We start from the raw sequence: 14,189 nt of genomic DNA, 5'->3' as shown, positions 1-14,189 counted from the left end.
GAGGTCTCATTTTAGAAAATGATGTGGAGCTGCTGGAATGAGTAAAGAGAAGGCCAACGAGATTGGTAATAAAGGGGTAATAAAATACTGAAGCTTTTGTATACTGAAGCCCAAAATACTTTTGGGCTTCAGTATATAAAATTATAAATATTACCAATTATAAAATATAATTGGTAATAAAATACTGAAGCCCAAAAAAAGGCTTCAGTTCTGCAAATTACAGTGTCTGGAGACTAGATACCTGTGAGGTGATCTGATTTAAGGCTTTGAATGGATTGAGCAAGCTCAATGCTGATGGGATTTTTCCTCTTGCTCAGACCACACACGAGGGGGGACAAATTCATTTGATGAAGAATTGTTGCAGAAGTTTGCCTTTAGCCAGTGGGTGGTTGATTGTTAGAACAAACTTCAATCTGTTGTTCTGGAAGCTGACAGTTAAAATAAATTCAAGGAAGAACTAGACAAACTATTGTAGGGAATGAAAAAGGTGAAATAGAGGTGTCATGTTTTTTTTTTTTTTTATGCTAATGCTGTATAAGCTTGTTTTATTGCATCATTTGCCACTGCTAATACTTTATTTTTAATAAAAGACAAATATAGTTACCAATATGATTACTTATGAGTGCTATTTTTCCAATTTCACCAGGCACATTATCCAATCTCTGGATCCTTTCAAGAAGCTCAATGCCTTTTTTTAGGTGCAATCTCCATACCTGTACACAGTATTCCAAGTGTGGTCTAACAATTGCCTCATTAAAGTTATTATAATCTCCCTATCTTTAAGAGCATATGTTCAATAAATTATCAACAGGACAACATGGGTCCTCCTTACCACTTGTCTACATTACTCAGATAACTTCATGTTTGACCATATTGTGACTTCCTTCTTCGTCTTCTTCCTTCCTCTACTGTTTTCAGTTCAATCCCCCACCAAGTGTGTAAGTAATTTTGGAGTTGCAATTCCCCAAAGTAAGACCTCACATTTTGCTGCATTAGAGGTCATGTAACCCCTTAAGTTGTTATAATCTCCTTTCCTGAAACTGAAATCCATTCCATTGCCTTTAATGCTGCATCTCACCCGCACATTGAATTGTTCAACATTCAAATCATTTTTCTGCCACCAAACACATCTGCAGAGTGTCAGCCCTTGGATCAAGGGATAATAAAAAATTTTACACTTCACTACAGAAAACTTGTTTTAAGACATCTCATTGCAAACATGAACGACGTAACATGTGCGAGTGACCTTGCAAAGAAAATCAGCATCCTAGATGCGATTCAATGGATTTCCTCTTCAGTAAACGCAATTAGAAAACAAACTGTCGTGAACTGTTTTGTAAAGTCTGGCTTCTCAAATGCAAAAATTGAAGTCTCATCATTCAACTTAGAACTCCATGATCACACTCTAATGGTTCCTGTACTGCCAGCACTAGGATGTCATCTGGTTCATGGGAAATGATCACATCTAGAATATTTTTTCTCCTAGTACTTTCCCTAACATGCTGATACAAATAACAATTATCTAGTTGATTTAAAAATTTTGTTCCACGAGATGTTTCCTCCAACTTGCTTCAATCAATTAGGGACAAATTAAAAATACCCAAAATAAGACATTCACCATAATCTTCTGATCTGTAGATTATTCCTAATCTCGTTATGACTTTGCTTTCAGTTAATTCACACCAAGCAGATTCTGTACTAGTATATGCAACTTCTGAATTTGGAACCTTTTTGTCATTCCCTTGCTGTAGTTATGTTTGAGCACGATCCTCACTCTCTCTCTTCTACCTTCCCTATCCTTCCTAAATGCAATGTACATTCCATAATGAAACTCATCATCCTTATTTCTGGGTGGCACCATATTTAAATTAGTCCTCTCAGCATTACGTGTCCTAACCAGGGGCTCGAATTCACTCATTTTATTGATGATACTTCTTGATATTGCTATCAGGACTAAGTGTTCTTGTATAGTTTACTACCCAACACAATCCATAAAGTTATTTAAGCTTGTTTCCCCCCAGTGTATACTTTCTGTTTGTTAGAAATGTAACTACCACCAAAACATCTTGCCAATATCATCTGTTGCCAAGTGGCAAATTACTAAAATCTTGAGTCCCAATGAGTTCCCAGCTGCATTTTTCTCTAGGGCATGCACCCGTTCCTTCAGTAACTAAAAATCTTCTAGCAATGCAACAAAGTTTTAATTTTAGATCAGCAAATTCCTTGCAAAGGGAACAAATAGAATCATCAGTTGAGCTATGGCAAGCAACTAAATCAACCGTTGAATGCATTGCCACAGGCAATAAAAGCAATGAAGTCACGAAGCACATGGGAATTACCTGTGGTCATTTCTGCTGTCACGACAGCCTGTGATTGATTTTGTAACAACCATCCTTAAATTTAAACATATCATAGAGAGTAACTTTTATCAAAATTAAAATTACAAAACATCACACAAAATAACTTTTATCAAAATTAAATTTAAAATACATTAAAGAAAATAAGAGCAAAAATTAATCCAAACTGCTAATCCTTTATCTTTAATCCACCCATAGACAGAGCATAATAAAAGTGACTGCTCTCCACGATTAGATGGAAGGGAGTATATGATGAGAGCCTTGTCGATCAATTCGGCCCTGGAAAGAATGTGCAAGGCTCAAGGGGTAGAATTTTTTTCAGCCTGGACTGTACTTGTTAACAGGAGATACTGCTTCTATAGGGATGGAATACACTTAAATAGAAAAGGTGCAAGAATATTTGCTGATGCTATCGAGGCAGTGTTAGGTGGGTCGGAAAACTGATAGCTTGGGGGGGATACAAGGACTAATAGTTTAACAGTAGCCGTTGGCAGAGGTGAAGGTGATTCTTGCACAACTTCTATTAGAATAAGTAGCGACCTGGAGCGTGGAGTGTTGGGGTTTCAGGGACGGATGGCAGTCATCCTGAAATAGGTGGGTATATGGGATGTGTTAGGGTAACTAGGAATAGGAGTAGGAGCACGTATGCTTGCATGTATACCAATGCTAGAAGAATAGTAAATAAATTTGATGAATTTGAAGTGTTGGTCAAGACATCAAAGGCGGATATTGTTGGGATATCAGAGACGTTGTGTCACACAGATATAAGGAATGCTGAACTGGAATTTGGGGAGTACAATGTGTACAGAAAGGATAGACAGGATAGAAAGGGGGAGGTGTTATGCTGTTAATCAAGAAAAACATAAAATCAAAAGAAGTGCATCCAGTTGATATAGATGAACAGTGCACTGTTGAGTCAGTCTGGTGTGATATAAGCACTGAGAAAGGAGCGTGTTATAGGCCTAATGACTCTATTGAGTACAATGAACAATTGTACAGAGAAATAGAGTGGGCTAGTAAATCAGAATGTCTTATAATGGGGGATTTTAACTTCCCAGATATTGACTGGAACTTGTGGGTTGGTCACTCACACACTAGTCAGACTTTTGGGAATTTATTGGATGATTGTTTTCTGCAGCAGCATGTTCGAGAGACAACCAGAGAGAGTTGTTGTTGTTATTTGGTTTTGAGGAGCATTAGCAACTAAGGCCACATTGCTCTGGAATATGCGGTGGTCATTCCCTGACCTTTCCGCATCCTCCGTATTTGGTGGTGACGGGCGCAAACCCAGGTCTAATCAAGAAGCGTGTGCTACGCACTGCTGCTCCTTCCCACCTGGCTATGGAGGCGCCACACTAGAGAGAGTAATACTCTTGATCTGGTTATTAGCAGTGATCATTCGTGTATTAAGAATTTGCAGATAAAGGAACCACTAGGTGGCAGTGATCAAAGTGTACTGATGTGGGATTTACTTAAAGATTTAATTACCATCAGGGGTAAAGGAAAGGGTTTTTGCTTCCGTAAAGGTGAGTACAGTGGTCTCAGACAGTTTTTTTAAATTCTGTACAGTGGGATCAACTGACGATGTTACCAACAGTAAATTCTAAGTGGGAAGCATTCAAGGAATTAATCATGGATGCTACTAAAAGTTTCATACCTATTAAGAAATATTGTTCAAGGTTTAGGCCTAAATGGTTATCTAATGAACTAATGAGACTCATAACAGAGAAGAAAAATGCATGGGATGCATATAAATTATCAAGCGACTCAGAAGCCTATGGCAGATATAAACTAGTCTGTAATCAGGTCACAGAGGAGGTTAGGCAGGCGAAGGCAGATAATGAGAAATCCGTGGCAAAAGATGCTAAGAAAAACAGCAAGGTTTTCTTTACTTATATAAACTCTAAAAGGAAGGGGAAGAATCTGATTTGTCCATTTGACATCGATGGTTCGACTGTTGATGATCCTGCTCAGATTGCAAGCAAACTGAATGAGTATTTTGCATCTACATTCACACATGAGGAATTATTATGGTTTGAAAATGGCAGAAGGTTATCAAATTGTAGCAGGATACTTAAATGATTTTGTAATAACTGAAAGCAAAGTGGAGGAGAAATTGTTGAAGTTAAACATAAGAAAAGCACCTCGGGTGGATGGGATCTATCCAGTTATATTAAAGGAAGCAGCAAAGCAACTAAGCAAACCCTTAGCCATAATTATCCTTGGACTCAGGGAAGATTCTCACAGACTGGAGGTGTGCAAATGTATCCCCAATTCACAAAGGGGGATCGAAGGGTGACATGAGTAATTACAGACCAGTTAGTTTAACTTCTGTTTCGGGTAAAATAATGGAGTCACTGATTAAAGATGCATTGCAGGATCATCTAGGCAAGACTGCAGCAATAATTCAGACACAGCATGGGTTTGTTAAGGGAAAGTCTTGTCTGACAAATTTGATAGGATATTATGATGTGGTTACAAAGGAACTGGATGCAAAAAATAATTTTGATATCATATATTTGTATTTCAGGAAAGCTTTTGACACTGTTGTGCATGAAAGACTATTGTACAAATTGGAGCAGAGTGGTATTAAGGGTAAGTTGCTACAATGGATAAAAGGATGGTTAAGTGGGAGAAGACAGAGGATGGTAATCAATGGGTGCTGCTCTTCATGGACTAGTGTTATTAGTGGAGTCCCACAGGGTTCGGTGTTGGGTCCACTGTTGTTTTCTATATTTATCAATGATATTGATGATGGTATATCAGGCTTAATGTCGAAGTTTGCAGATGATAGAAAGGTTGGCAGGGTTGTTAATGACAGTAATGGCAGTGTGCTACTGCAACAGGATCTAGATAATTTGGGCAGATGGGCTAAGAAATGGCAACTAAAGTTTAACCTTGACAAATGCAAAGTACTGTATATGGGTAGAAGTAACTCCAGAGAAACATACCAACTGTGTGGTACTGCATTTAAGGTGGAAGAAAATGAAAAAGACCTGGGAGTAATTGTGCAGTCAGATATGAAGTTTTCTGAGCAATGCAGACAGGCTGCAAGGGCAGGTCATGGGGTTTTGTCAATGATATATAGGAATTTTGCTAGCAGGGAGAAGGAGGTGATTGTCCCTCTGTATAAGGTAATGGTCAGGCCACGCATTGAATACTGTGTACAGGTCTGGAGGCCTCATTTTAGGAAGGATGTAGATATACTTGAGCATGTACAGAGAAGGGCAACAAGATTGGTGAGGGGAATGAAGGGATCCTCTTACCAAGAGAGGCTTAAGTTCTGCAAATTGCAGTGGCTGGAGACTAGGCACCTGCGCGGTGATCTGATTGAGGTGTATAAGGCCTTGAATGGGTTCAGCACGCTGAATTCTGATGGGATCCTTCCACTTGCTCAGATTACGAACCTAAGGGGACATATATTCAAATTAAGAAAAGACAGATGTAGAATAGATGTGTGGAAATTTGCCTTTAGCCAGCGGGTGGTTAATTGCTGGAACAAACTTCCATCTGTCGTTGTGGAAGTTGACAGGTTAAATAAATTTAAGGAGGATCTGGACAGGCATTTGGAGGGAATGGTGGGATTTTTTTTTTTTTTTTTGGCTGATGCTTCATAAGATCATACACTTGCTTTCTTGCATCACATGCCACTACTACTACTACTACTACCCTTCATCCATGCTCGATTTTAACATTTCATGTTTACTCAAATTAATTATCAAAAACATGAAAAATTCAATAACAGAAATCTCCAGGTTCCGAAGTTTCCAGACTTCTGCAAATGGTAATAGAGGCATGTGATGCAAGAAAGCAAGCATATGAGCTTACGTAGAATCAGACAAAAAAAAAAAAAAAAAAAACACAACCATTCCCTCTAAAAGTTTGTCCAGTTACTCCTTGAATTTATTTAAGCTATCAACTTCCACAACGACATGAAGTTTGTTCCAGTAATTAACCAACTGCTGGCTAAAGGCAAATTTACACACATCTATACTACAACTGTCTTTCCTCAATTTGAATTAATGCCCCCTTAGGTTTGTAATCTGAGCAAGTGGAAGAATCCCATTAGAATTCAGTGTGCTCAACCCATTCAAGGCCTTATACACCTCAATCAGATCACCTCGCAGGTGCCTAAGTCTCCAGCCGCTGCAATTTGCAGAACTTAAGCCTCTCTTGGTAAGAGAATCACTTCATTCTTCTCACCAATCTTGTTGCCCTTCTTTGTACATGCTCATGCAAATCTACGTCCTTTTTAAAATGAGGCCTCCAGACCTGTACGCAGTACTCAAGGTGTGGCCTGACCATTGCCTTATACAAAGGGATAATCACCTCCTTTTCCCTGCTAGCAAAATTCCTGTATATCATTGACAAAACCCAATGACATGCTCTTGCAGCCTGTCTGCATTGTTTAGAAGACTTCGTATCTGACTGCACAATTACTCCCGGGTCTTTTTTCATTTCTACTAACATAAGTGTAGTACCACACAGTTGGTACATTCCTCTGGGGTTACTTCTACCCATATGCAGTACTTCGCATTTGTCAGTGTTAAACTTTAGTTGCCACTTCTCAGCCCATCCCAAATTTTCTCGATCCTGTTGCAGTAGCACACTGCCATTACTGTCATTAACAACCCTGCCAACCTTTGTATAATCTGCAAACTTTAACACTAAGCTTGATATACCTTCATCAATATCATTGAGAAATATACAAAACAACAGTGGGCTCATCGCTGAACCCTGTGGGACTCCACTAATATCATTAGTCCATGAAGAGCAGCTTCCATTGATTACCACCCTCTGTCTTCTCCTACCCAACCACCCTTTTATCCATTGTAGCAACTTACCCTTAATACGATTCTGCTCCAATTTGTACATAGTCAACAGTATGATGTTGATACTGTTGTAATAGGTAGTATGTAGTCACATGGGCAACAGTGTCAAAAGCTTTCCTGAAATCCAAGTACAGTAGACTCTCGATTTTCCGGGGATGGTAAAAAACAAATGCCGGATAATCGATTTCCCGGTTAATCCAAAAATATAAAAGCCCCAACATACATAAGAGATAGGTTTCAGGACTTCTTACTTCGTCGAGTTTAACGTAACTCGGGAATGACTAATAACATATTGCTACTATATTATTATTGACAAATTTGAATTCCGCACGATACTTGTTAATGTTTTGCCAGTTTGATACATCCTTATTATAATTATTCCTTAGAGATTTAACAGATGCACCGTTTCGAACTTTTGAATAATTTCAAGTTTTTGTTTAACTGAAAACGCAACTCTTTTGCGTTTACCCATGATTTTAGCGATTTCTAAACAAAAAAAAAAAAAAAAAAAAAATACTATAAAAAAAATTCTGACATTCCTGACATAAATAACGAAACAAAATTTCTCCTTTTGAGCTGCAACGGAATACAACAATCGACGTGACGCACTAAAAACAACTAAACATTTGGTCTCTCTCTCTCTCTCTCTCTCTCTCTCTCTTTTTTTTTTTTTTTTTGAGTGGCGTGTGTGAAGACAGCAGGGATTCGAAGATAATAGGTACACTAATCTCCCAATGATGACTTATAATGCCGCTTGTTTACAACTTTAAAAATATCTGTTTATACCTATTCTAGTTATTACTTGAATTTTTTGATTTCTGGTTGATTTTTTTTTAAATTTGGAATCTTGAAGTGTCCCGGTTAATCCGATCCTGGTTAATCGAGAGTCTGCTGTATATGATATCAAAATTATTTTTTGCATCCAGTTCCTTTGTAACCACATCATAGTATCCAATCAAATTTGTCAGACACAACTTTCCCTTAACAAACCCATGCTGTGTCTGAATTATTGCTGCAGTCTTGTCTAGATGATCCTGCAACTAACTGGTCTTTAATTACTCGTGTCACCCTTTGTGAATAGTGGATACATCTGCATCTCTAGTCCGTGGGGACTTCCCCTCAGTCCAAGGATGCTCTCATAATTATGGCTAAGGGTTTGCTTAGTTCCTTTGCTGCCTCTTTTTTTTTTTTTTTTTATGAAAACCCAAACACGAAAGGTATCAAAACCTATAGTACTTAGTACTGTGCATGGGTTGAAGGAGAAGAATGGGGGGGTGCTGGGAACTTTGCTCTAGAGACTAAACATGGGTTTCACCACTTCAAGCCTCCTTTAATATAACTGGATACCCATCCACCTCAGGTGCCTTTCTTATGTTTAACTTCAACAATTTCTCCTCCACTTTGCTCTCAATTATTACAAAATCATTAAGCACCCTGTTACAATTTGTTTCCAGAAGTTTCGGAATCATTGGAATTGGTGTATAGAGTCTCAAGGAGACTGTACGGAAGAAGGTCCATCCTTCATCATTTCCTAAATATTAGTTCAGTCCCCGAGCTTTTTGATCATACCTCGAATAGAATAGAGGTGGGGTGAAAAAAAGGAGAGAGAAAATCATAGTTTAGGTTAATTATAGTCTTCTATTATTACTGCTATCATTACAGGACCTGCCAATAGCATTACAACTTTCAAAGAATAATTTTTACCTTTAAACTACTCAGTTTTACCTTGAAAATTAGTTTTCAAAAACGTTATTTGGGTATAGAATATGCAACAAGAAAATAAAAAGCTTATGAGCAATTAATGGTTATATGTCACCCCCACCATAAATATAATTTATTAGATCAGTGTTTTTCAACTTTTAACTTCTAGCAACTCTCTTTGTGAATGAACAAAAATCTGCAATTGTCCTTATTGCTCATAAAAAGTTTAGTTTCCCTTCTCCATTTGATACTATATTTTGTGTTTTTAATTTATTATAATGCATCATGGCCCTCAATGACATTCTGCAAGGACCCCCTTCCCTGGATGGGGAAAGGTTGTGACCTATTGGTTGAGAACTACTGTATTACATTAATTAAAATTAAATCTTTTAATGACAGTACTATTGTTATACAAAAAGTAACTTGAGAGAGAGAGAGAGAGAGAGAGAGAGAGAGAGAGAGAGAGAGAGAGAGAGAGAGAGAGAGAGAAAAACATGGAAGGAAAAATAGAACATATTATTGAAGAAAATATTTAAAAAGAAACCTGGTTTTCCAATATGTGGCCAGTTACGCCCAGAAACAAGAATGGTTGACCTGTTATGTCCCCTACCTCGGCCTCGTCTTTTCCTAAAATGGCAATTATACATTACCATAAATTGACAGAAAAATTTTTGAATATTACAAAATATTAAATTAAATTTGAATAATAAAATTTTAGGGCAGAAAGCCTCACACAATGTGAAATTCACATTATAATGCTGTTTAGTGCAATTGTATCAGTACCACATAGTTGAATTTTCTGAGAATAAGTAACAGCAGACTTCAATAATGGGGGAATGTTACTTATATGAAGTATAAGGGAAAGGAAACTTGCGAAGGAATTCACAATATGAGATGTTATATTAATGATGCCTAATGTAGTACACACTTTGGTTTGTCTTAAAATTCAACTATATAGAATGATGCAATTGCACTAAACAATATCATTAATTTGAACATAAAGCTATGCTACATAATATAAGAATTGAAGGGCAGTATTCAACAAGCAGCTAACATGACATAGGAAGTATAAAAGGTAGAACACTACTCTGCATGAAATTAGAAGTAAAAAAAAATTATTGAATGGCAGTTGCTGCTCTTTGAAGTACAGGTATACAAACTATACACACAAACTAAAAACTGTAATGGTAAAAAAGATTGAAACAGAGTAAAGCAAGCAAGAAAGAAAGAGGAAAATTATAGTGCACAACACTTCATCAACAAACTTATAGTGCACTGCCAATGTGTTAAATCCTACATTGGGCACTGACATAGCTGAACATAATGGGGCAGCTTGGAGAGTGGTCTGTAATGTCGCATTTCACAGCATCTGAGAGTGACGCCTTCAGTATAGGTGCCACTGCCTGCATTCCCTAAAAATTGTTCTTTCAACAGCTTGTAAAAGCTGTCACATCATGGAAAATATTAGTATTTTCTGTGCCACTTCAAAAATTTCCCACTTCTGTTTTTTAAAATAAAAGTGAAACAGAAATGCTACACTGAATTTGTTTTGAATAAAATGATTTATGTTGTATTTCTGAATTTGTATCAATAGTTATTTTTAATTTTTGAGCTGCATATACATGTATAACAATGAAAACAGCAACTTTTTTTAAGAAAAATTCGGTATACTGTCATCAGATGTTTAAAGTAATGACTTTAGAAGTTTATTTTGCTCATCTCTGAGCGAACATTTTCACATTCATAATTTATGCCTTTCATAAAAATGAGCGATTAGTGTAACAATTCACATGTAAAAAAAAAAAAAAAAAAAACTGTTACAGAAAAATATACAGGAACAAATGGTCCATACTTTGTTGTGATTCCACAGACTTCATTTTATATTTAAAAGTTCTTTGATTTGATTAAGATCTATAAAATGCTGTATTTAACAAAACACCTAGAGTCCAGTCACAATATTATGACCCCCCCCACAATGCAGACACACACACACGCGCCTAGCGAATCATACAGCACACGTGTCAAGTTCACACACTGCAAGCATATAAGGCTTGATGTTCGGCATCTATGAACACAGTAACAGCCTCTGTCATGTGCAAAGGGTGCGACCTATCAGACCTGGAAAAATGAATGATCGTTGGCTATGGGGACAGGGGTGTCAGCATTTCCGAAACAGCAGACCTGTGAAATGCTCAGGTGCTGCAGTGGTGAAAGTGTATCAAGACTGGATGAATGGGACAGTTTTGATGACCCAACATGACCCAACAGCTAACAAACTAAATGAATATTTTGCATCGACATTCACACATGAGGAGATATTCAGCGAGGGAAATGTCAGAGGTGTTTTGAACTCTGGCAGTAAGCTAGATAATCTTGTAATAACTGAGAGTAAAGTGGAGGAGAAATTGTTGAAGATAAACACCAGAAAGGCACCTGGGGTGGATGGGATCTATCCAGTTATATTAAAGGAGGAAGCAAAGGAAGTAAGCAAACCCTTAGCCATAATTATGAGAGCTTCCTTGGACTCAGAGGAGGTACCCATAGACTGGAAATGTGCAAATGTGACCCCAATTCACAAAGGAGGATCAAAGGCTGACACAAGTAATTATAGGCCTGTGAGTTTAACTTCTGTTCCAGGAAAATTAATGGAGGCACTGGTTAAAGAAGCACTGCAGGATCATCTAGATAAGATTTCAATTATAGCTCAAACATAGCATGGGTTTGTTAAGGGAAAGTCTTGCCTGACCAATTTGATTGGATACTATGATGCAGTCACAAAAGAACTGGATGCAGGGAATAACTTTGATATTATATATTTGGATCTTAGAAAGGCTTTTGATACTGTTGCACATGAAAGACTGCTGCACAAATTGGAGCAGTGTGGCATTGGAGGCAAATTGCTGCTATGGATAAAGGGGTGGTTGAGGGGGAGAAGACAGAGAGTGGTAATCAATGGACACTGCTAATCGTGGACTAATGTTATTAGTGGAATCCCTCAGGGTTCAGTGTTGAGTCCATTATTGTTTTCTGTATTTATAAATGATATTGATGATGGTATATCAAGCTTAATGTCCAAGTTTGCAGACGATACAAAGGTTGGCAGGGTTGTTAAGGAAACTACTGACGCTATGCTGCTGCAACAGGATCTGGAAAGGTTGAGCAGATGGGCTGAGAATGGCAAATGAAGTTTAACATTGACAAATGTAAAGTACTACATATGGGAAACAGCAACCCCAGAGCAACGTATCAACTCTGTGGTACTACACTGACAAAGAATGAAAAGGAGCTCGGGGGTAATTGTGCAGGCAGATATGAAGTTCTCTGAGCAGTGCAGACGGGCTGCAAGAGTAACTCATGGTGTCTTGTCAATGATATACAGGAATTTTTCTAGCAGGGATAAGGAGGGGATTATTCCCTTGTATAAGACAATGGTCAGGCCACACCTTCCTTGAGTACTGTATACTGGTCTGGAGGCCACATTTCAAGAAGGATGTAAAGCTGCTGGAACGAGTACAGAGAAGGGCAACAAGATTAGTGAATAGAACAGAGGGTTGCTCTTACGAAGAAAGGCTTAAGTTTTGCAAATTACAGTGTCTGGAGACTAGGCACCGGCGAGGTGTATAAAGCCTTGAATGGTTTGATCATGCTCAATGCTGATGGGATTCTTCCTCTTGCTCAGAATAATCACCTGAGAGGGCACAAATTCAAATTGAGCAAAGACAGATGTAGGATAGATGTGCGGAATTTTGCCTTTAGCCAGCGGGTAGTTGGTTGGTGGAACAGACTTCCATCCCTTGTTGTGGAAGTTGACAGCCTAAATAAATTTAAGGCTCAGCTGGACAGGTATTTAAAACGAACGGAGGGGTGAAATGGAAGTGGTTTTTTTTTTTTTGGCTGATGCTGCATAAGCTTGCTTTCTTGCATCACATGCCTCTACTAATGCTAATGCTAATTTCCCTCAGCATGAATTGTTGAGGAGGCTCTTCCATCCTGCAGTGGGTTGATAATGGCTGCACTTTAACTTTATGTGCCACTGATCCTAGAGGTGACGGCGCCTCCGTAGCCAAGTGGGAAGGAGCAGCAGTGCGTAGCACATGCTTCTTGATTAGACCGGGGTTTGAGCCCGTCACCACCAAATATGGAATGGTCAGGGAATGACCACTGCATATCCCGGAGCAAAATGGCCTTAGTTGCTAATGCTCCTAAAAACCAAATAACAAATAAACAAACAAATAACCTAGAGGTGAATGTTGGCTGAAACGGTTGGTCAGGACCGATTGGCGCACTACTGTTGCTCAACTGGCCACCCAAATGAACTGTGGGGCCACCAGAAAGGTCTCCAACACGACAGTGCAGTGAACCCTGTTGTGCATTGGGCTCCAGAGCAGACACTTGGTGACAGTACCCATGCTCATGGCCGCTCATTGCAAACAACTGTGTCAGTCTGCACAGCAATACCGACATCGGACCCTGACCGAGTGGCAATGTGTGGCCTTCTCTAATGAGTCATGGTTTCTGCTCCACCAAGTGGATGGACAGTGCCGTATTAGGCGTGAAACCTCTGAGAACAGACACCTGGACACGACTGTTGGCAGAAGGTAGGCTTGTAGGGATGGCATTATGGTCTGGGGAACGTTTTCATGGCATGGCTTGGGTTCACTGATACCTCTGGAGGTCACTCTGAATGCAAATGGTTACCTATTGATCATTGACGATCAGGTACACCCGTACAAGTTGACTGTGTTCCCTTGGGGCGATGGTATCTACCAGCAAGGCAATGCGCCATGCCACGTCACTAGAATTGTCTGTGAGTCGTTTGAGGAGCACGACAAAGACTTCAAGCTAATCCCTTGGCCACCAAATTTCTCGGATCTTAACCCAATCGAAAATCTATTGGACCACCTGAATTGACACATCAGACGAATGGATTCTCCACCAAGGAACCTACAGGAACTCTGGGGTGCACTGCAGTCTGCATGGTGACAGATACCCGTAGCAACCTTCCGTGGATTTATTGAGTCCCCCTCATGGCGGCTGCCTGCGGTGCATGCTTCGAAAGGCACATATTCTGGATACTAGGTAGGTGGTCATAATAATGTGACTGGACCCTGTAATTTCCAAAAGCTGAGATTATGAAATGTCACAATATCAGAAAAAGGAACACTGATATCCTGATATGATACATATGCACACATTCTGTGTTTAGCTAAGGAATTTTACTTTTTAGTAAGTATATAACTAATTTGACACTGCGATCATAACGTATATTTAGAACTTAATCACATAAGGTATAATGTAA

The 14,189-nt window shown here is 38.8% G+C and overlaps 1 protein-coding gene across 2 annotated transcripts in view; it reads right to left on the bottom strand.

Moving 5' to 3' along the window:
• Positions 1-14,189, bottom strand: part of Nulp1 (Nuclear localized protein 1) — a 231,935-nt gene that overhangs the window by 133,478 nt on the left and 84,268 nt on the right. For both annotated transcript variants that reach the window (XM_090377506.1, XM_090377505.1), the window contains exon 4: positions 9,435-9,517. In XM_090377506.1, the coding sequence (XP_090233632.1) occupies positions 9,435-9,517 (83 nt within the window). The remainder of the gene's footprint in view (positions 1-9,434; positions 9,518-14,189) is intronic.

The sequence above is a fragment of the Mastigoproctus giganteus genome, chromosome 7, assembly GCF_048544385.1.
Source record: "Mastigoproctus giganteus isolate SK-2022 chromosome 7, ASM4854438v1, whole genome shotgun sequence".
NCBI lineage: Eukaryota > Metazoa > Arthropoda > Arachnida > Uropygi > Thelyphonidae > Mastigoproctus > Mastigoproctus giganteus.
This window is presented reverse-complemented; position numbering and strand designations above follow the sequence as displayed.